General features: G+C 36.9%; 1 protein-coding gene across 1 annotated transcript; it reads right to left on the bottom strand.

Moving 5' to 3' along the window:
* Positions 1-4,854: 4,854 nt before the first annotated feature.
* On the bottom strand, positions 4,855-9,599 carry LOC110878694 (ruBisCO large subunit-binding protein subunit alpha). Its single transcript, XM_022127047.2, has 7 exons — positions 9,391-9,599; positions 9,099-9,294; positions 7,350-7,471; positions 7,047-7,254; positions 6,807-6,952; positions 6,427-6,733; positions 4,855-5,762 (listed from the first exon to the last, which is right to left on the bottom strand). The coding sequence occupies exons 1-7, from the start codon at positions 9,442-9,444 to the stop codon at positions 5,023-5,025; spliced, it is 1,773 nt and encodes a 590-aa protein (XP_021982739.1). The 5' UTR covers positions 9,445-9,599; the 3' UTR covers positions 4,855-5,022.
* Between the last annotated feature and the right edge of the window lie 6,840 nt (positions 9,600-16,439).

Raw genomic sequence — 16,439 nt, 5'->3', positions numbered from 1 at the left:
CCGTAGATGGAACGGGCTTATATAGTGACCCCTTAACACGTCAAAATGTTCCATAACAAGTGATCATTGCAATGATCATGGTTTTTAGAATTACTTATCACGGGAAATTGTAATCACTTAGACCATGTATAGTGGTGAAGAAAGATAAATGTCTCACCCTTGAGTATTACCCATCATGTGATGGTCCAGTCAGTAAAGGGGCATTATGGGGCATTTGTTTAAAATGGGTGTAGTGATATAATGCCCAATAATGTCTCATCTAATAATTACCCAATTATTATTATTTTTAATTAAAACTAATGAAGAAATGGGTGTAGTGGCATGATTGGCCAGAAAAATCTCGACCCGGCGTTTAATTTGGAACGCCCCAACCCAAATTTTGTAGAAAAACGCCCATAGGGGCGGTGGAGGGGCATTATAGGACTTTTTTTGGGAAAAACACCAAAAAACCCCGTTACGGATGGTCTTAAATACTTTTGTGAAAAGAGATAGGTTTAGAAATTATGATGTTATGTGATATATGCTTAATTATTAAACTTAGAACTTGCATACGTGTCAGGTAAGTTTGTAGCCGGGGTAAGAAATTGATAGAATGAAGGCATCAACATGGCTGTTTCGCAAGCTTGAAGACTCGCATATGATAACTCTGATGTATATAATTACGTGTTTATAAACCGATGTAATAAACGGTTTTATTTACTATAGACTTCCTTTATTTTAAGTTGAAATCGTTTATTTTGGTTTTGTTTGAATCCAACTTACTTAGCACGCCTTTGGGGCGCAATCCATGGTTGGGTGTCACAAGTTATGAAAATAACATCGCCACTAACCCAAACACACTTTAAATCAGGTAATCCAAACATGTTTCTTGTAATCCATTCGTCTGGGCAAGTCAAATGGGGTGATATGTTGTAAATGGGCTAAACGAGTCATAAACATTATGATAGAATGTAAACGGGTTAGAGGGTCCATTTGTTTAATTTTGGTACTACTCCAAAAACAACCCAAGTAACCTTACCTCGTGTTTGATGTAAGAAAGACCAAGTAACCTCTATAATTAATTTGATATAAGTTTGGGTTTGTTTGACGTTGACAAATTATTTATTACATAACTTGTAAGCTGCAAAAGAAATTCGGGTGTTGTTGGTAGATGTTTATACAATGACAGATGTGAAAGGTTATCTTTCTAGAAACCAACGACTTCAAAATGGTCGTTATGGGTTATTTTCTTACACTACAAATGTTTTTGTTTACAACTTACCATCAAATTTCAAAATATATTTAATCGTTTAGTTTTATTGGTTGTTTATGGGCATATTTTGACCGCATCTTAATGGTTTTTTAAAATATATTATTTTCATTTGATCATCAACAAAGCTGATGCTTTATAACTAAATAATTGAAAGAGTAAATTACATTTTTGGCCCTTGTGGTTATATCATTTTTACTATATTAGCCCAAAATAAGAATTTTTAACATATCTGCCCCTATGGTCTCTATAACTAACCAGTTTGGCCCCTAAGTCTAGAGATCATAGGGGCCAAAATGATTAGTTATAAAGACCATGGAGGCCAAAATGGTTAGACTTAGGGGCCAAAATGGTTAGTTATAGAGACTATGAGGGCAGATATGTTAAAAAATCTTATTTTGAGCTAATATAGTAAAAGTGATATAATCACAGGGACCAAAAACGTAATTTACTCTAATTGAAATCATAAATGGGAAAGCTCCCACTGAATATATAGAAAGTCCATTTTTTATTAGTTAAAAGAACCCCAATTGCTAAGAATATTTTAGGTTGCACTTATAGAACTACTGTTTACACATTTTTTTATGGGAAAATATCACAGAAATGTAACCAAGTTTGTCAACTGTTTCAATTAAGTCACTAAAATTCTTTTTGTCTCTCCAAAATAACTAAACTTTTTTTTTTTTTTTGAATGGCCAACGAATCCTCCAAATGGGCTACTGGCGAAATTCACCACATCGGGATACACCCGTCTCCGAACTGGGGAAAACCCTCACCTAGGGCAGAAGCCCGTGAACACTCGCCCAAAGGCACGACAGTGCGGTGAGGTAAAACCCATTCAGTTCAAGGATCGAACTAGCGATCGCCGCCTACTCGCCTAGTCTCCCATCATCACCAGGTGCCGCTGAAAATAACTAAACTTTAATTTAGTGTTCTAATACTATGTAATTACCAGGTCATCAGGTTACAAAATTTTTCTATTATTTTATAATTTATTTTTATGCTTAATTGGATGTTATTTAGATTAGATAGATTTTATAAAATCAAAATATATTTTAACCCTTCCTTTAAAACCACCCAACCTCCTGTGAACATTTCAGAATTCCAATTACAGGATTTCTGACCCCCGAAGACCATCGACACTCTGTGACCCCAACCTTCCACGACGACGACCAGATACGGTTTCTTTCTTTGCGAATTGCGATCCCAGATCAGTGTTTATTTCGCCTTTTCCGTTCTTGTTCCAGATTGTTTTTTTCCTTTTTTGTTCCAGTTTGTTGTTTTCGTTTCATGTTTAGTGATTTTTCGTTTCATGCTTATAGTTTCCTCGAGATACTTAACGGAGTTAACGAAATGGTGGTGGCTAGCAAAAGAACAAAATGATTAATGCTTTTTTCGTTTAATGTTTACTAGTTCAAAAGGGTGAAGTTTGTTCAAAAATGGTGAAGACGATGACACAGAATAAGTGCCATTAGATTAGGGCTAATCAACTAAACTGGTAATCTTTATATTCTAAACAGAAAGAATTTAATTATATGATTTAAAAATAATAAAAAAATTATTCTTCAAACTTGAAATTGATTGTTTTATAATTTGTTTTCTCTTTATCAATTGAAAAATAAATGTTATTATATATATTGTCCACATAATCTTAAAGATTAAAAGATATTTGTGAAACCTGACACATCATCATTAGCAACCTGGTAACCTGATAATCACATATTATTAGAACAACAAATAAAACTTCAGTGGCTTTAAAGAGACAAAAAAAGTTCCAGTGACTTAATTAGAACGGTTGAGAAACTTGGTTACATTTCTACAAAGTTACCCCTTTTTTTATCTCTAAAGATGATAGACGCTTGAAGTTTTTTTAAATCACTACCAAATTTCCGTTAATGTTAAAAGATCTCTTCCTCTCAATTCCAATTGGAATTGGAAATTGTTGGATTTGGAATCTCAATTCCATTTTCGTTGTGTTTGGTTGTCAAATGAATTGGAATCCATCACCCCGGCACCCACAACCACCATTTCGGGTCGAAATGGTTCGCGACGAAGCGGTTCGATTCGAAACGGTACTGGTGGAAACGGTACGGGTCGAAACGGTTCGGATGGAAACAGTTCGCGTCAAAACGGTTTGGGTCGAAACGGTGCAGGTCGAAGCGGTACGGGTCGAAATGCTTCGCGTCGAAACGTTTCGGATCGGAACCAGTATGGGTTGAAACGGTTCGATTCGAAACGGTTCAGGTCGAAACGGTACGGGGTGTTGACACGGTACGGGTCGAAACGGTACAGGTCGAAACGGTTCGCGTCGAACGGTTCGATTCGAAACGGTATGGGTCGAAACGGTTCGCGTTGGAACTGTAAGCGTCGAAACGGTTCGCATCGAAACGGTACAGGTCGAGACGGTTCGCGTCGAAACGGTTCGATTCGAAACAGTACGGGTCGAGACGGTCGAAACCGTTCGCGTCGAAACGGTATCAAAACCAGTATGGGTCGAAACGGTACGGGTTGAAACGGTTCGGGTCGAAACGGTCGAAGATTCCAATGAATTTACTTCAATTCCTTCACATATAGGAAGAAGTTTGAATTCCTTTAGTTAAAGGAATTTGAAGAATTCATGCCTAATTCCAATTCCAATTCCAATTCCATTGTCAACCAAACACATGAAGATTGGAATTGGGATTCCAATTCCATCAAATTATGTGAACCAAACATCTTAAGAGATGGAATTCAAATTCCAATTCTCTTAAATTCCATTGAATTCCTGCGAACCAAACGCCCCCTAATAATGCAACTTTATAGTTGCCGCATAACATAATATGTTAGACCATCTATAATGCAGGTTTCTCGCATCTGACATGCGCTCAGAGGGAGGACAAGCAGACTCGGCAAGTTTGTGTTTATCCTCCATTCGGGTAAAACTTAGCCAAACTGGTAATTGTATGGCGGGCTGAAACAGATCGTTTACCTACCCTTATGCCATTGAACAAAAGGAAGATAAACACACACATACTCACACATGTGCATTCTATGTGGTGATGTACATGTAATGTAAAAAGGCATAACACGTCCTAACCGGCTGCATATTAATTAATGGTGTAGATTAACACCCATCTATGCATTCTCAGCAAGAGACCTAATGGAGATTCACAGAGTACAAAGAATTGAAAGGAAAATGGTTCAATTGGTTATACTTATAACATCAAGTTGGTGCATTTGGAGAGCTAGAAATGAAATGATCCAAACTTTTTTAACAAATCAGTATCCTTTATCGGATCAATTGAAGCGATCAAGACGACGAACATCCAGTGGACGGGGAATAGATCAAATGTACAAATTACAAAAAAAATGTGTTGATGTGTACCAGCGGTTTTAAGTTCTAACAAAATAAATTTATTTGAGGTTCACAAAGAAAACTACATACTTTCATCATTGACTAGTATTGGTTTAACCATATTTAAAATCTCTCTAATAAAACTTTCTAGTCCTTGCTAAATAAATCATAAAGAAATGTTACTAAAAAGCTATTTTTAGGACGATTAAAAATACTGATAAGTTGAAATACTTAAATAAAGCTTGTATACAACTCTTAAGAAATTTATGTATTTGTGACCCCATAACCTCATTAAATTTTAAACCATATTAAACGATGACATATCTCAATTTAGTACAAAAACGGACATATCAGTTCTACACTAAATCACCTCAACATATTTATTCCTTAAAAATTTGCAAAACAAGCTCCAATTAAACCAAATCAAAAGTCTTGTTAATCATACAGTGAGACCTTGGGGTGCCGCAGCCACAGGTGCCTTAGCTTTCGGCTTCTCAACCACAATAGCCTGCGTGGTCAACACCATTCCCGCAACGGAAGCCGAGTTCTGCAACGCACATCTCGTCACCTTCGCGGGATCAATAACTCCAGCCTCCACCATATTCTCATACTTATCCGCCATTGCATTGTACCCCATCTCCCATTCGCTCGCCTTCACCTTCTCCACAACCACCTCACCCTCGATTCCCGCATTTTGCGCTATCAACGACGCCGGTGCCACCAACGCCTTTTGAATAATATCCGCACCTATTTGTTCATCCGCGTCATCAAGCCTGTCTTTAATAGCAGGAACTAATGCCGATAAATGGACAAGTGCCGCGCCACCACCGGGTACTATGCCTTCTTCTATGGCGGCAAATGTTGCGTTTTTCGCATCCTCGATACGAAGCTTGCGGTCTTCTAATTCAGTTTCGGTTGCGGCACCGACCTTTATAACGGCAACACCGCCTGACAGCTTGGCGATTCGTTCGGCGAGTTTCTCGGAGTCGTAGACAGAATCTGTCTCGGAAAGTTCTTTCTTGATCTGCGCGATTCTAGACTGGATTTCGTCTTTTGATGCAGCGTCGGCGATGATGGTGGTTGAGTCTTTGCTGATTGTGATTTTTCTGGCGGTACCGAGCTGCTCGACGGATGTGTTTTCAACCAGCAGACCCATGTCTTTCGCTTGGTATTCGGCTCCTGTTAGAATTTAAAAAAGTTTAAAATATCGGGATGTGAACAGCTACTCATTATATCTTTGACAATGTGCATTGATGGTAGCAGGCCTGTAAACGAACTGAACATTCATGAACTGTTCGTGAACTTGTTCGGCGGAAAGTTCGTTAATTTAATTAAACGAACATGAACACACATTTTGCTCGTTAATTTATATTGTGAACGGCCGTTTATGTTTGTTCATTTATGTTCGTTTATTTATATTTGTTTATGTTCATTTCAATTTAAATACATGAGTAGTTATATTTATATGTATATTATACATAAAAGTAACTTTCTAACTACTTGTATAAATATAACTAATTGATAATTAGGCAAGTAATTAATCCTAATTATATAAAAAAATACTTTATGTTCGTTTACGCTTAGTCAATTATGTTCATTTATGTTTGTTCAATTATGTTCATTTGTGTTGCTTATTATTTGTTAAACCATGTTCGTTTAACTTTGTTTGTTTATGTTCGTTTACATCGTTAATTGTTCGTTTAGGTTTTAAACGAACCAACATAAACGACCACGAACATGCCCATTTTCTTAACAAACGAACATGAACAAAAATGTGTTTGATTATATGTTCGTGTTCGTTCGATTCATTTACAGGCCTAGATGAAAGCAACACTAAAGGTACCTGTCATAATAGCAATATCTTGAAGAAGGGCTTTTCTTCTCTCACCGAAACCCGGTGCTTTAATAGCAGCAACGTTAAGGATACCGCGTAATTTGTTCACAACGAGAGTAGCCAATGCTTCCCCACTAACATCCTCCGCAATAATCAGCAACGGAGCTCTTAACTGAGTGATCTTTTCCAGTAAAGGAATAATGTCTTTAATAGAAGATATCTTTTGGTCGGTGACGAGCACTCTAGCATTCTCGAACTCGACTAATAATTTCTCGGAGTTGGTGACAAATTGCGGGGAGATATATCCTCTATCAATCTGTAAAAGAAAACGATGATTATAATGATTAACTAAAAAATTAGGACAAAATGATGATTAACATTTAACAAACCTCCATTCCTTCTTCAACGTCAACGGTTGTCTCGAACGAAGACGATGATTCGATGGATAACACACCGTCCGATCCCACCTTGTCGATAGCATCAGCAATCATGGTTCCAATAATGTTATCATTTCCAGCAGAAATTGCCGCAATGGCTACAAAATATATATATATTCCATCAGAAAAACGGAAAACGTACACCGAAACTTGGATTATTACAACAAGAGATAACGTATTAACGTTTACTACCTTTGATATCATCACGGCCTTTAACGGGTCTAGCTCTCTTTTCCAGCTCCTCAATCAAAAAAGCAACCGTCTTGTCAATACCTTTTTTAACTGAAACCGGGTTCGCACCGGATGTTACACTTAACAGACCAAGTTTAATGATTTCACGAGCAAGAACGGATGCGGTTGTTGTGCCGTCACCGGCTGAGTCATTGGTTTTGCTTGCAACCTGTGCAGTTCAAGTAACCGAAATGATAGCCACATGAAGAATTGTCAGTCAACCGCTAAATTATTTAAGTGGTTGTGAAAGAATTAGGCTCGAACCTCTCTGATAAGTGCAGCACCGGCGTTTTGCATGGGATCGGGTAACTCGATTGCTCGGGCAATTGTAACACCATCGTTAACCACCTTGGGGGCACCATATTCGTCCAACACAACATTCCTCCCTGTATGTAAACAATGGCAAATGCAAAAAGTGATATTATTGATCAGTTACGATAACATAACTAAATAATAGAGTAAAGTCTATATAACAAGATAATTAGAACTTCAGGGACAAAATCACAAATCTATAATTAATTAATTATTAATTATTACTAAAAACGAAGAAAAAGAGATTAAGGTCTAAAACAGGGCCTAATTTTGCTAATCTACAGAACACATAGCAGGTTGCAACATGCCACTAACTAATCCAGTATTAGTGCCTAAATACCTAAAGTTCAAGCAAATTCACTAATCATGCGAACAACTAATCCAAAATTAGTGCTTAAAAACCTAAAGTTTAGGCAAATTCACTAGTCATGCCCATGGTTGTAAAAAACCGCTAGGAGCAAGTCAGGCTGTGGGGTACCAACTAGCGATTAATCAGAATATATAGGGATTAACCATACTGGAATTTTATATATAATTTTTCAAACTTACACAAATATATACAAAACTTTTAAAATTTTATCTATAATTCTTCAAACTTATTAATCCGACTGTATTAATATTAAGGCTACACGGTATGGGGTCCGTCCCCCTACCGTCTTGGATCGGTGCCGGTGTGAACACCGTGCCGCCCCCCCCCCCCCCCACACGTCCCGGCTTCTCCGTCCCTTTCTCGCCGTTTGCGACGGTCCAAGAAAGGTGGGGCCCATTTCAAATATGACCGTTAAAAAAAAACAATTTGATAATTATTAATTGAAAAATAACGGCTATTTTTTAAATTCTCCCCCATTTCACTTCCATTTTTATAAATACTCACCTCTTTTACTCATTTTTTCACAACTTTTCACCCACTACAATCTCACATCTCTCTCACATTTTATAAACCCTCTTCCCTTTTTATAAAAGCTCATCTATTTTTTAAGTTTATGTTTTTTTTTTTAAATTTATTTTTTTTAAGTTTATGTAATGTTTTTTAATATTAATGAAAATATTTTGTTACTTTATTTGTTAAATGTTAAAAAAAAGTTGAAGATTAAAAAAAATAAAAAAAAAACATAAAAGTGGTGGAGGACTATTACTAGGACCATCCTCCCATGCCTTCTAGTTTTGGAGGATGGACCATCCTTGGGAGGACTATGACGTGGCGCCCACGTGACGGATCATCCTCCAACGATGGTCCATCACCATACCCACTAGCCTAATAAGTAAAAATTTTCAAATACTTCAAAATTTTGACCGATTTTGAATGCCTTTGACCAATTACCTTTTAGGTCCAACTAGGTGAAATTTAATTGGTAAACTACAAACTACTGATTAATCACCGAATAATCCCGATTTTAACAACACTACCGATTACTAATTAATCGCCGAATAATCCCAATTTTAACAACACCACCGATTACTGATTAATACCAATTTTTACAACAATGATCATGCCAACAACTAATCCAGAATTAGTTACTAAAATCTAAAGATGAAGCATAAAGTTCAAGCAAATTCATCAATCATACCAACAACTAATCCAGAACCAGCACCTAAAAACCTAAAGTCCAATCAACTTCACTAATCACACCAACAACTAATCCACAATCAAAGTACGTTCACAAACAGGTGAAAACAATAACAATAACTGATAAGTGATACCTCTAGGACCAAGAGTAAGACCAACAGCATCCGCAAGCTTATCAATACCAGCCTGCATAGCCGCTCTAGAACTCTGGTCAAACGCGATCTCCTTAGCCGCAGCTCGAACCGCAAACCGCCGGTTCGATTGCGATTGCTTAGCCGTTTGACCGGTTCGCAACTGGCTAACACCTCCATTACCATTTCTCAAACCTCCCTGCTTGTAACAACATAAACAGCGTTAACAATAAGGAAACAACAGGATATTATATTACTCGAACAGATGATGATGATGAAAAGTTGAAAAAAGTACCTGTTTTGGAGAGTAGATGATGGAAGGTGAAGAGATTGCATTAGCAGAGGCCATTGGAGATGCTTCGAGAAGAGTGTTTGCTGATTGTTGTGATCGTGTTGCTGCAGAGAGTGAGGGTTTGGTAGGGTTTTAAGATGGAGTGATGAAGAGGTTCCAGAAGATTCGATGATCCCCAGAAGTGTGTAGAGTGGCCAACCTAACAACTGTGATGGATGTTTCACTTTGCTCCCCAATAGTTTGCATTTGTTACAAAAGATCACACTTTTGACATTCTTTTAAACTAGTATTTAGAACCTCCACGTTATGTAACTGATACCGTAGGACCATTAGACGTAAAAATGTTGACTCATACAGGCTTGTTACAGCGTGTTAATGTGCAAAAATAGACCCAAACGTAAAATATAGAAAAGAATAACTAAGTCAACTTACAACCCGCGCGTTACAATGAGGTAGTTAAACGAGAAAAAATAAGACGTAAAAACGTTGAATCACACATGAATGTTGTAGCGGGTTAATTCGAAAAATTTAAACCAAAATGTAAAACAAAAAAATTTGTAAAATGATAAAAATTATAAGAGACCAGAGTTGAAAGGGGAAAGTGTTGGGGTTAGAAATAATAAACGTTTTGTGACAAATTTGAAAAAATAAAGGGAAATAGAACGAATGTATATTAACTAAGCACCTTGCAGAAGAACTAATGGATAAAGAAGTTGGTAATTTATATTTAAACACTTTGTGATCGGTTTTAGTTTTATACTTGTATGGTAGAGGATCCTGTAAAAAAAGAGGTTTTTTTGTGAGAAGTGTAAGAAAGAATCTACACCATTAGATCTTAAGATTAATAGGGACCAAATTGTAAATTGTGTTTTATTATTTTGGACTTATTTGAAAATTGTAGAGGGTAATAAAGTCTTTATATCCATTTGAAAAGGGAAACTGTAAATCAAAGTCCTTACAATTTCGTGAATCATTACATCTCCGTATCATCTTCTTCTCCAGATCTGTAAAGATCCATTGATGGCCAGTCAGATGGGTTATCGCAGGTAGTGGCGCCGAAGGGGCAGGGGTTCCGGCAAGGTGGTGTCGGGTGGTTGGGTTCGAGCGAGAGAAAGAAAGACCGTAGAGAGAGTGAGGGTTTGGTAGGGTTTTAAGATGGAGTGATGAAGAGGTTCCAGAAGATTCGATGATCCCCAGAAGTGTGTAAACTTGCCAACCTAACAACTGTGATGGATGTTTCACTTTGCTCCCCAAAAGTTTGCATTTGTTACAAAAGATCACACTTTTGACATTCTTTTAAACTAGTATTTAGAACCTCCACGTTATGTAACTGATACCGTAGGACCATTAGACGTAAAAATGTTGACTCATACAGGCTTGTTACAGCGTGTTAATGTGCAAAAATAGACCCAAACGTAAAATATAGAAAAGAATAACTAAGTCAACTTACAACCCGCGCGTTACAATGAGGTAGTTAAACGAGAAAAAATAAGACGTAAAAACGTTGAATCACACATGAATGTTGTAGCGGGTTAATTCGAAAAATTTAAACCAAAATGTAAAACAAAAAAATTTGTAAAATGATAAAAATTATAAGGGACCAGAGTTGAAAGGGGAAAGTGTTGGGGTTAGAAATAATAAACGTTTTGTGACAAATTTGAAAAATTAAAGGGAAATAGAACGAATGTATATTAACTAAGCACCTTGCAGAAGAACTAATGGATAAAGAAGTTGGTAATTTATATTTAAACACTTTGTGATCGGTTTTAGTTTTATACCTGTATGGTAGAGGATCCTGTAAAAAAAGAGGTTTTTTGTGAGAAGTGTAAGAAAGAATCTACACCATTAGATCTTAAGATTAATAGGGACCAAATTGTAAATTGTGTTTTATTATTTTGGACTTATTTGAAAATTGTAGAGGGTAATAAAGTCTTTATATCCATTTGAAAAGGGAAACTGTAAATCAAAGTCCTTACAATTTCGTGAATCATTACATCTCCGTATCATCTTCTTCTCCAGATCTGTAAAGATCCATTGATGGCCAGTCAGATGGGTTGTCGCAGGTAGTGGCGCCGAAGGGGCAGGGGTTCCGGCAAGGTGGTGTCGGGTGGTTGGGTTCGAGCGAGAGAAAGAAAGACCGTAGAGAGAGTGAGGGTTTGGTAGGGTTTTAAGATGGAGTGATGAAGAGGTTCCAGAAGATTCGATGATCCCCAGAAGTGTGTAGACTTGCCAACCTAACAACTGTGATGGATGTTTCACTTTGCTCCCCAATAGTTTGCATTTGTTACAAAAGATCACACTTTTGACATTCTTTTAAACTAGTATTTAGAACCTCCACGTTATGTAACTGATACCGTAGGACCATTAGACGTAAAAATGTTGACTCATACAGGCTTGTTACAGCGTGTTAATGTGCAAAAATAGACCCAAACGTAAAATATAGAAAAGAATAACTAAGTCAACTTACAACCCGCGCGTTACAATGAGGTAGTTAAACGAGAAAAAATAAGACGTAAAAACGTTGAATCACACATGAATGTTGTAGCGGGTTAATTCGAAAAATTTAAACCAAAATGTAAAACAAAAAAATTTGTAAAATGATAAAAATTATAAGGGACCAGAGTTGAAAGGGGAAAGTGTTGGGGTTAGAAATAAAAAACGTTTTGTGACAAATTTGAAAAAATAAAGGGAAATAGAACGAATGTATATTAACTAAGCACCTTGCAGAAGAACTAATGGATAAAGAAGTTGGTAATTTATATTTAAACACTTTGTGATCGGTTTTAGTTTTATACCTGTATGGTAGAGGATCCTGTAAAAAAAGAGGTTTTTTGTGAGAAGTGTAAGAAAGAATCTACACCATTAGATCTTAAGATTAATAGGGACCAAATTGTAAATTGTGTTTTATTATTTTAGACTTATTTGAAAATTGTAGAGGGTAATAAAGTCTTTATATCCATTTGAAAAGGGAAACTGTAAATCAAAGTCCTTACAATTTAGTGAATCATTACATCTCCGTATCATCTTCTTCTCCAGATCTGTAAAGATCCATTGATGGCCAGTCAGATGGGTTGTCGCAGGTAGTGGCGCCGAAGGGGCAGGGGTTCCGGCAAGGTGGTGTCGGGTGGTTGGGTTCGAGCGAGAGAAAGAAAGACCGTAGAGAGAGAGATTGTAGAGAGGCGGCGCCCGCCACCTCTCCATGACAGCGACGGCGGAGCGGTAGTGCTGGTGCCGTCAGTGGAACGAAGGGGTTGTAGTGTTATACAGAGTTATAAAAGGGTAATATGGTGTTATATACTATTCATAGTGTTTTATAGTGATTTGTAGTGTTATATCTTGTTTTGTAGTGTTATATAGTTATTACAGTGTTAGGAACTATTGAATGGTGTTTCGTAGTATCTTTAATAGTGATTTGTAGTGTTATATCTTGTTTTGTAGTGTTATATAGTTATTACAGTGTTTATGAACTGTTGAAGGGTGTTTTTGTGGTGTTATATACTTGTTACAGTGTTATGAACTGTTGAATGGTGTTTTGTGGTGTTATATACTTATGACAGTGCTGAATGGTGGTTGCAGTGTTATATATAATGTTGTAGTGTTATACAGAGTTATAAAAAAAAGTTATTGTTTTGTAGTGTTATATACTTATTACAGTGTTATGAATCGTTGATTTATGTTTTGTAGTGTTATATACTTATTACTACTGTGTTGAATGGTAGTTGCAGTGTTATATATAATGTTGTAGTGTTATATAGAGTTATTTGTATTGTTTTATAGAGATCTTTAAAAAAATGTATTCCTATAAATAAGGGTGGCGGTTATGGAAGGTTATCAATTAATTAAATCAATGATAAAATTACTTGTTTACCCTTTTGAATTAATTTAGATTTAGAACGCATGTCATCTCCATAATATTTCTCACACTTCTCACACTTTTAACCTTTTTTACAATAACCTTACTCTAATTATATCTACATTTTAATCTAAGTGATATTGTTTATATAAAACACGTAACATTATGATTGTAACTGATAACATGGTCCTATAGTGTAGCCCACTAGGAATATATGCAAATAGTTTTTGCCCCGCCCGCGTTGCGGGGCAATAAACCAAATATTTCTCTCTCATAACATATATGTTTGTATAGAGGGCAAAATCGTAATTATATTTTGAGCTGGAGGCGAAATCATAATTTTAAACTAAGAGCAAAATCATAATTTTGAGCTTGGGGGGGGGATCATAATTTTATTTTGAACTGTGGGCAAAAACGTAATTTTGAGCTGAGGGCAGAATCGTAATTTTAAGGTAGAGGGAAAACCAAAATTTTATTTTGAACTGGGGCAAAACCGTAATTTTAAACTGAGAACAAAATTAAAAATGAGGTTTTGAACTGAGGACAAAAGCGTAATTTTGAGATAGGGGCAAAATTATAATTTTATTTTGAGCTGGGGGGCAAAAACGTCTTTTTAAACGAAGGACGAAAGCGTAATTTTAAACTGGAAATAAAATTAAATTAAAAAAAGGTTGGTCCAATGGGGGAGTGCCAGGACTATTCCCCCCAACTTGTAATTGTATATGTAGGGTAATGTAATCGGTCAATCCTTCATGGACACTAATGTGGAGCAAAAAATGGGTCGTTGCAAATGACGGAGAAAGATGAAGAATTGTGAACCTTCGTCTATGATAGAGGTGGGTTGTTTTCATTAACAGGAGAGAAAAGAGAAAGGGGTATGGTATGTGGGAGAGAGATGGGGTGAACTTCGTGAGGCAATAGTTCGACAACGCTGAGGTGGCATGTCCGTAAGCCCCTCAAGTTACAAATGCTCTAAAGCGATAAATTTTAGATATTGTTTGGTATTCAGGAATGAGAGACAGAATGGAATAAACTATTGCGAGGGAATGAAAAAAATGGGTTAGTTTGGTCAAGGTAATGAAATCACACATTACTCAAGACATTTCATTCTCTTAAATTCATTTCATCCATCCCTTGTTTTTTTTTTCATTTAATTCTCTCTCTCACCCTTCATCACCAATACCGTCCAATACCCGTTGTCACCGCCACTCTTAGTCGTTGTCGTCGTCGTCACCCTCCGTCACCGACCACCGCCACCACCACCCATCGTCGCCGGCCACCACCGTTGTCACCCTCCGCCACCGACCACCTCCACCACCCACCACCATTGCCGCTACCACCGACTGCCATTGTCATTTCTCCACCCGCCGTCTACGCCACCGCCCTCCATCGACACCCCACCACCATCACCTGCCACCCCAGACCGCCACTGCCACCCACTGCCACCTTTACCCACCACCGCCACTCATCACCGATTTTATTCCCTCGTCTTTTCTCGCCTACCAAACAACAAAAGGTAATGATTCATTTCATTCCGACATGGTAACCAAACACGACTATGGAATGATAATAATCCATTTCATTCCCTTAACCATTCCATTAAACCATGCCAAATAGACCCTAGGCTATAAATTTCGAGAGCTGTTTAAATTGCCTTAAAATATTGGGTTAGAAGCCTTTTATAAATATAACTAGGTTTATCGATGTCGCCGTGTTGCGGCAAACTTCTTTTATTATTTAGTCTGTGTTTACAAGTGTTTTGAAATCACTACGAGCGCGTTGCGCACGTAACCGTTGACAAGATAAAAAGAAAATGTAGAAAAAACCTAAAAGATAACCGAAAGAGAATCAATAAATAAATTGTATGGTAATGATGTTGTTCGTATGAAATTCGTGGTCAAAGATAAGCAAACGATACTGGGTACCGGTACCGAATTTCCCGAACCGAAAGATGTTAAGTACCAATTCGGTACCGACTTTTGGCGTTCCTGGTACCGATTTTTACCTTCGTATATCGGTACCGTAACCGGTATTTTCGGTACCAGTATCGATTTGGTATCGGTTAGCACCGAGCTCATCCCTACCCTTGAAACTACAAAAAGAAATCATTAAAAGTTGAAGAAAATCTACGACACCCGTGATCAAGGATGAGCAAATGGTACCGGGTAGCAGTACTAATATTCCGGAACTAAAAGATTTTCAATATCAATTCGGTACCGACTTTTGGTGTTTTCTATACCAGGCTGATACCAGTTTTTACCTTCTTGTACCGATACCAAACAGAACCGTACATGTATTTTATTATAATATCAAAAGTACTATTCATTAATAATAATAATAATATATAAGAAGAGCTGTTCATTCGGTTCTTCTATTATCATATCATATATGAATGAATGAATGAATGAATTGTATACCACTTTATGTAGGAACTGGGTTCACGTTTTATTAAAAAAAATATATTAATAAAATAAATATAATAATGAGACTCTCGTTATTTGTGGGAAATTCGACTAGTACAATACCTGTTACAAAACTAAATAAACGAATATAAAATACAACTAAATTGTACCAATCTTGATTCAAAGTCATTGTCTTTGAAAACTTCAACCGCACCTACGAGATCGAAACTCCGCTGCAAGACAAGCAAAAATGTTGACGGGTTTTGGTTGAGTCACGTGTTCAACACGCTTCCCTTAAAACAGATTCCGCGCCTCCTCCCAGACGGTTCTGTCTCCCAGGGTACAACAACCAAAACAGTATGTGTACTGCCGGAGATGGCACTCGCGCCCGAGATAGCACCGGGTATCATCGTGTTCTAATTTACGTGGGAAAATAAAGATAAGTTGGTGATGGTGGAAGAATTAGAGAGTACTCCTCTCTAAATTCTATAAAACTTTGTGCATAATTTTTTCTAGTATATTTCTTTCATCTCATTTTTCCCTATTTTCTTTCTCTCATCCATCAATGAGTCATGAGTTTCTTTTATACTCAAAACTAAAACTTCATATTTAAAGATAATTATAACCATAAAAACCTTCATTATGAGTCTACTAATTTATTATGAGTCAAAAGGAGTAATTTACATTCATGACATGTTAATGTCATATTAAATAAGACATAACGAAACTTACATCATGACTTTTGAATAGAGATTAAAAGTCATAAAACCAACAATTTATGACAAAGATGAATTTAT

The sequence above is a fragment of the Helianthus annuus genome, chromosome 7, assembly GCF_002127325.2.
Source record: "Helianthus annuus cultivar XRQ/B chromosome 7, HanXRQr2.0-SUNRISE, whole genome shotgun sequence".
Lineage (NCBI taxonomy): Eukaryota > Viridiplantae > Streptophyta > Magnoliopsida > Asterales > Asteraceae > Helianthus > Helianthus annuus.
This window is presented reverse-complemented; position numbering and strand designations above follow the sequence as displayed.

Bases quoted from the DNA above. Each gene is read 5' to 3' on its own strand.
- LOC110878694 (XM_022127047.2), bottom strand. From the start codon at position 9,444: ATGGCCTCTGCTAATGCAATCTCTTCACCTTCCATCATCTACTCTCCA. The intron at 6,953-7,046 runs GTAGTAAACGTT...TATATTTTGTAG, and splicing joins AGGCCGTGATGATATCAAAG to CCATTGCGGCAATTTCTGCT. The intron at 5,763-6,426 runs GTACCTTTAGTG...AAATTCTAACAG, and splicing joins AGATATTGCTATTATGACAG to GAGCCGAATACCAAGCGAAA.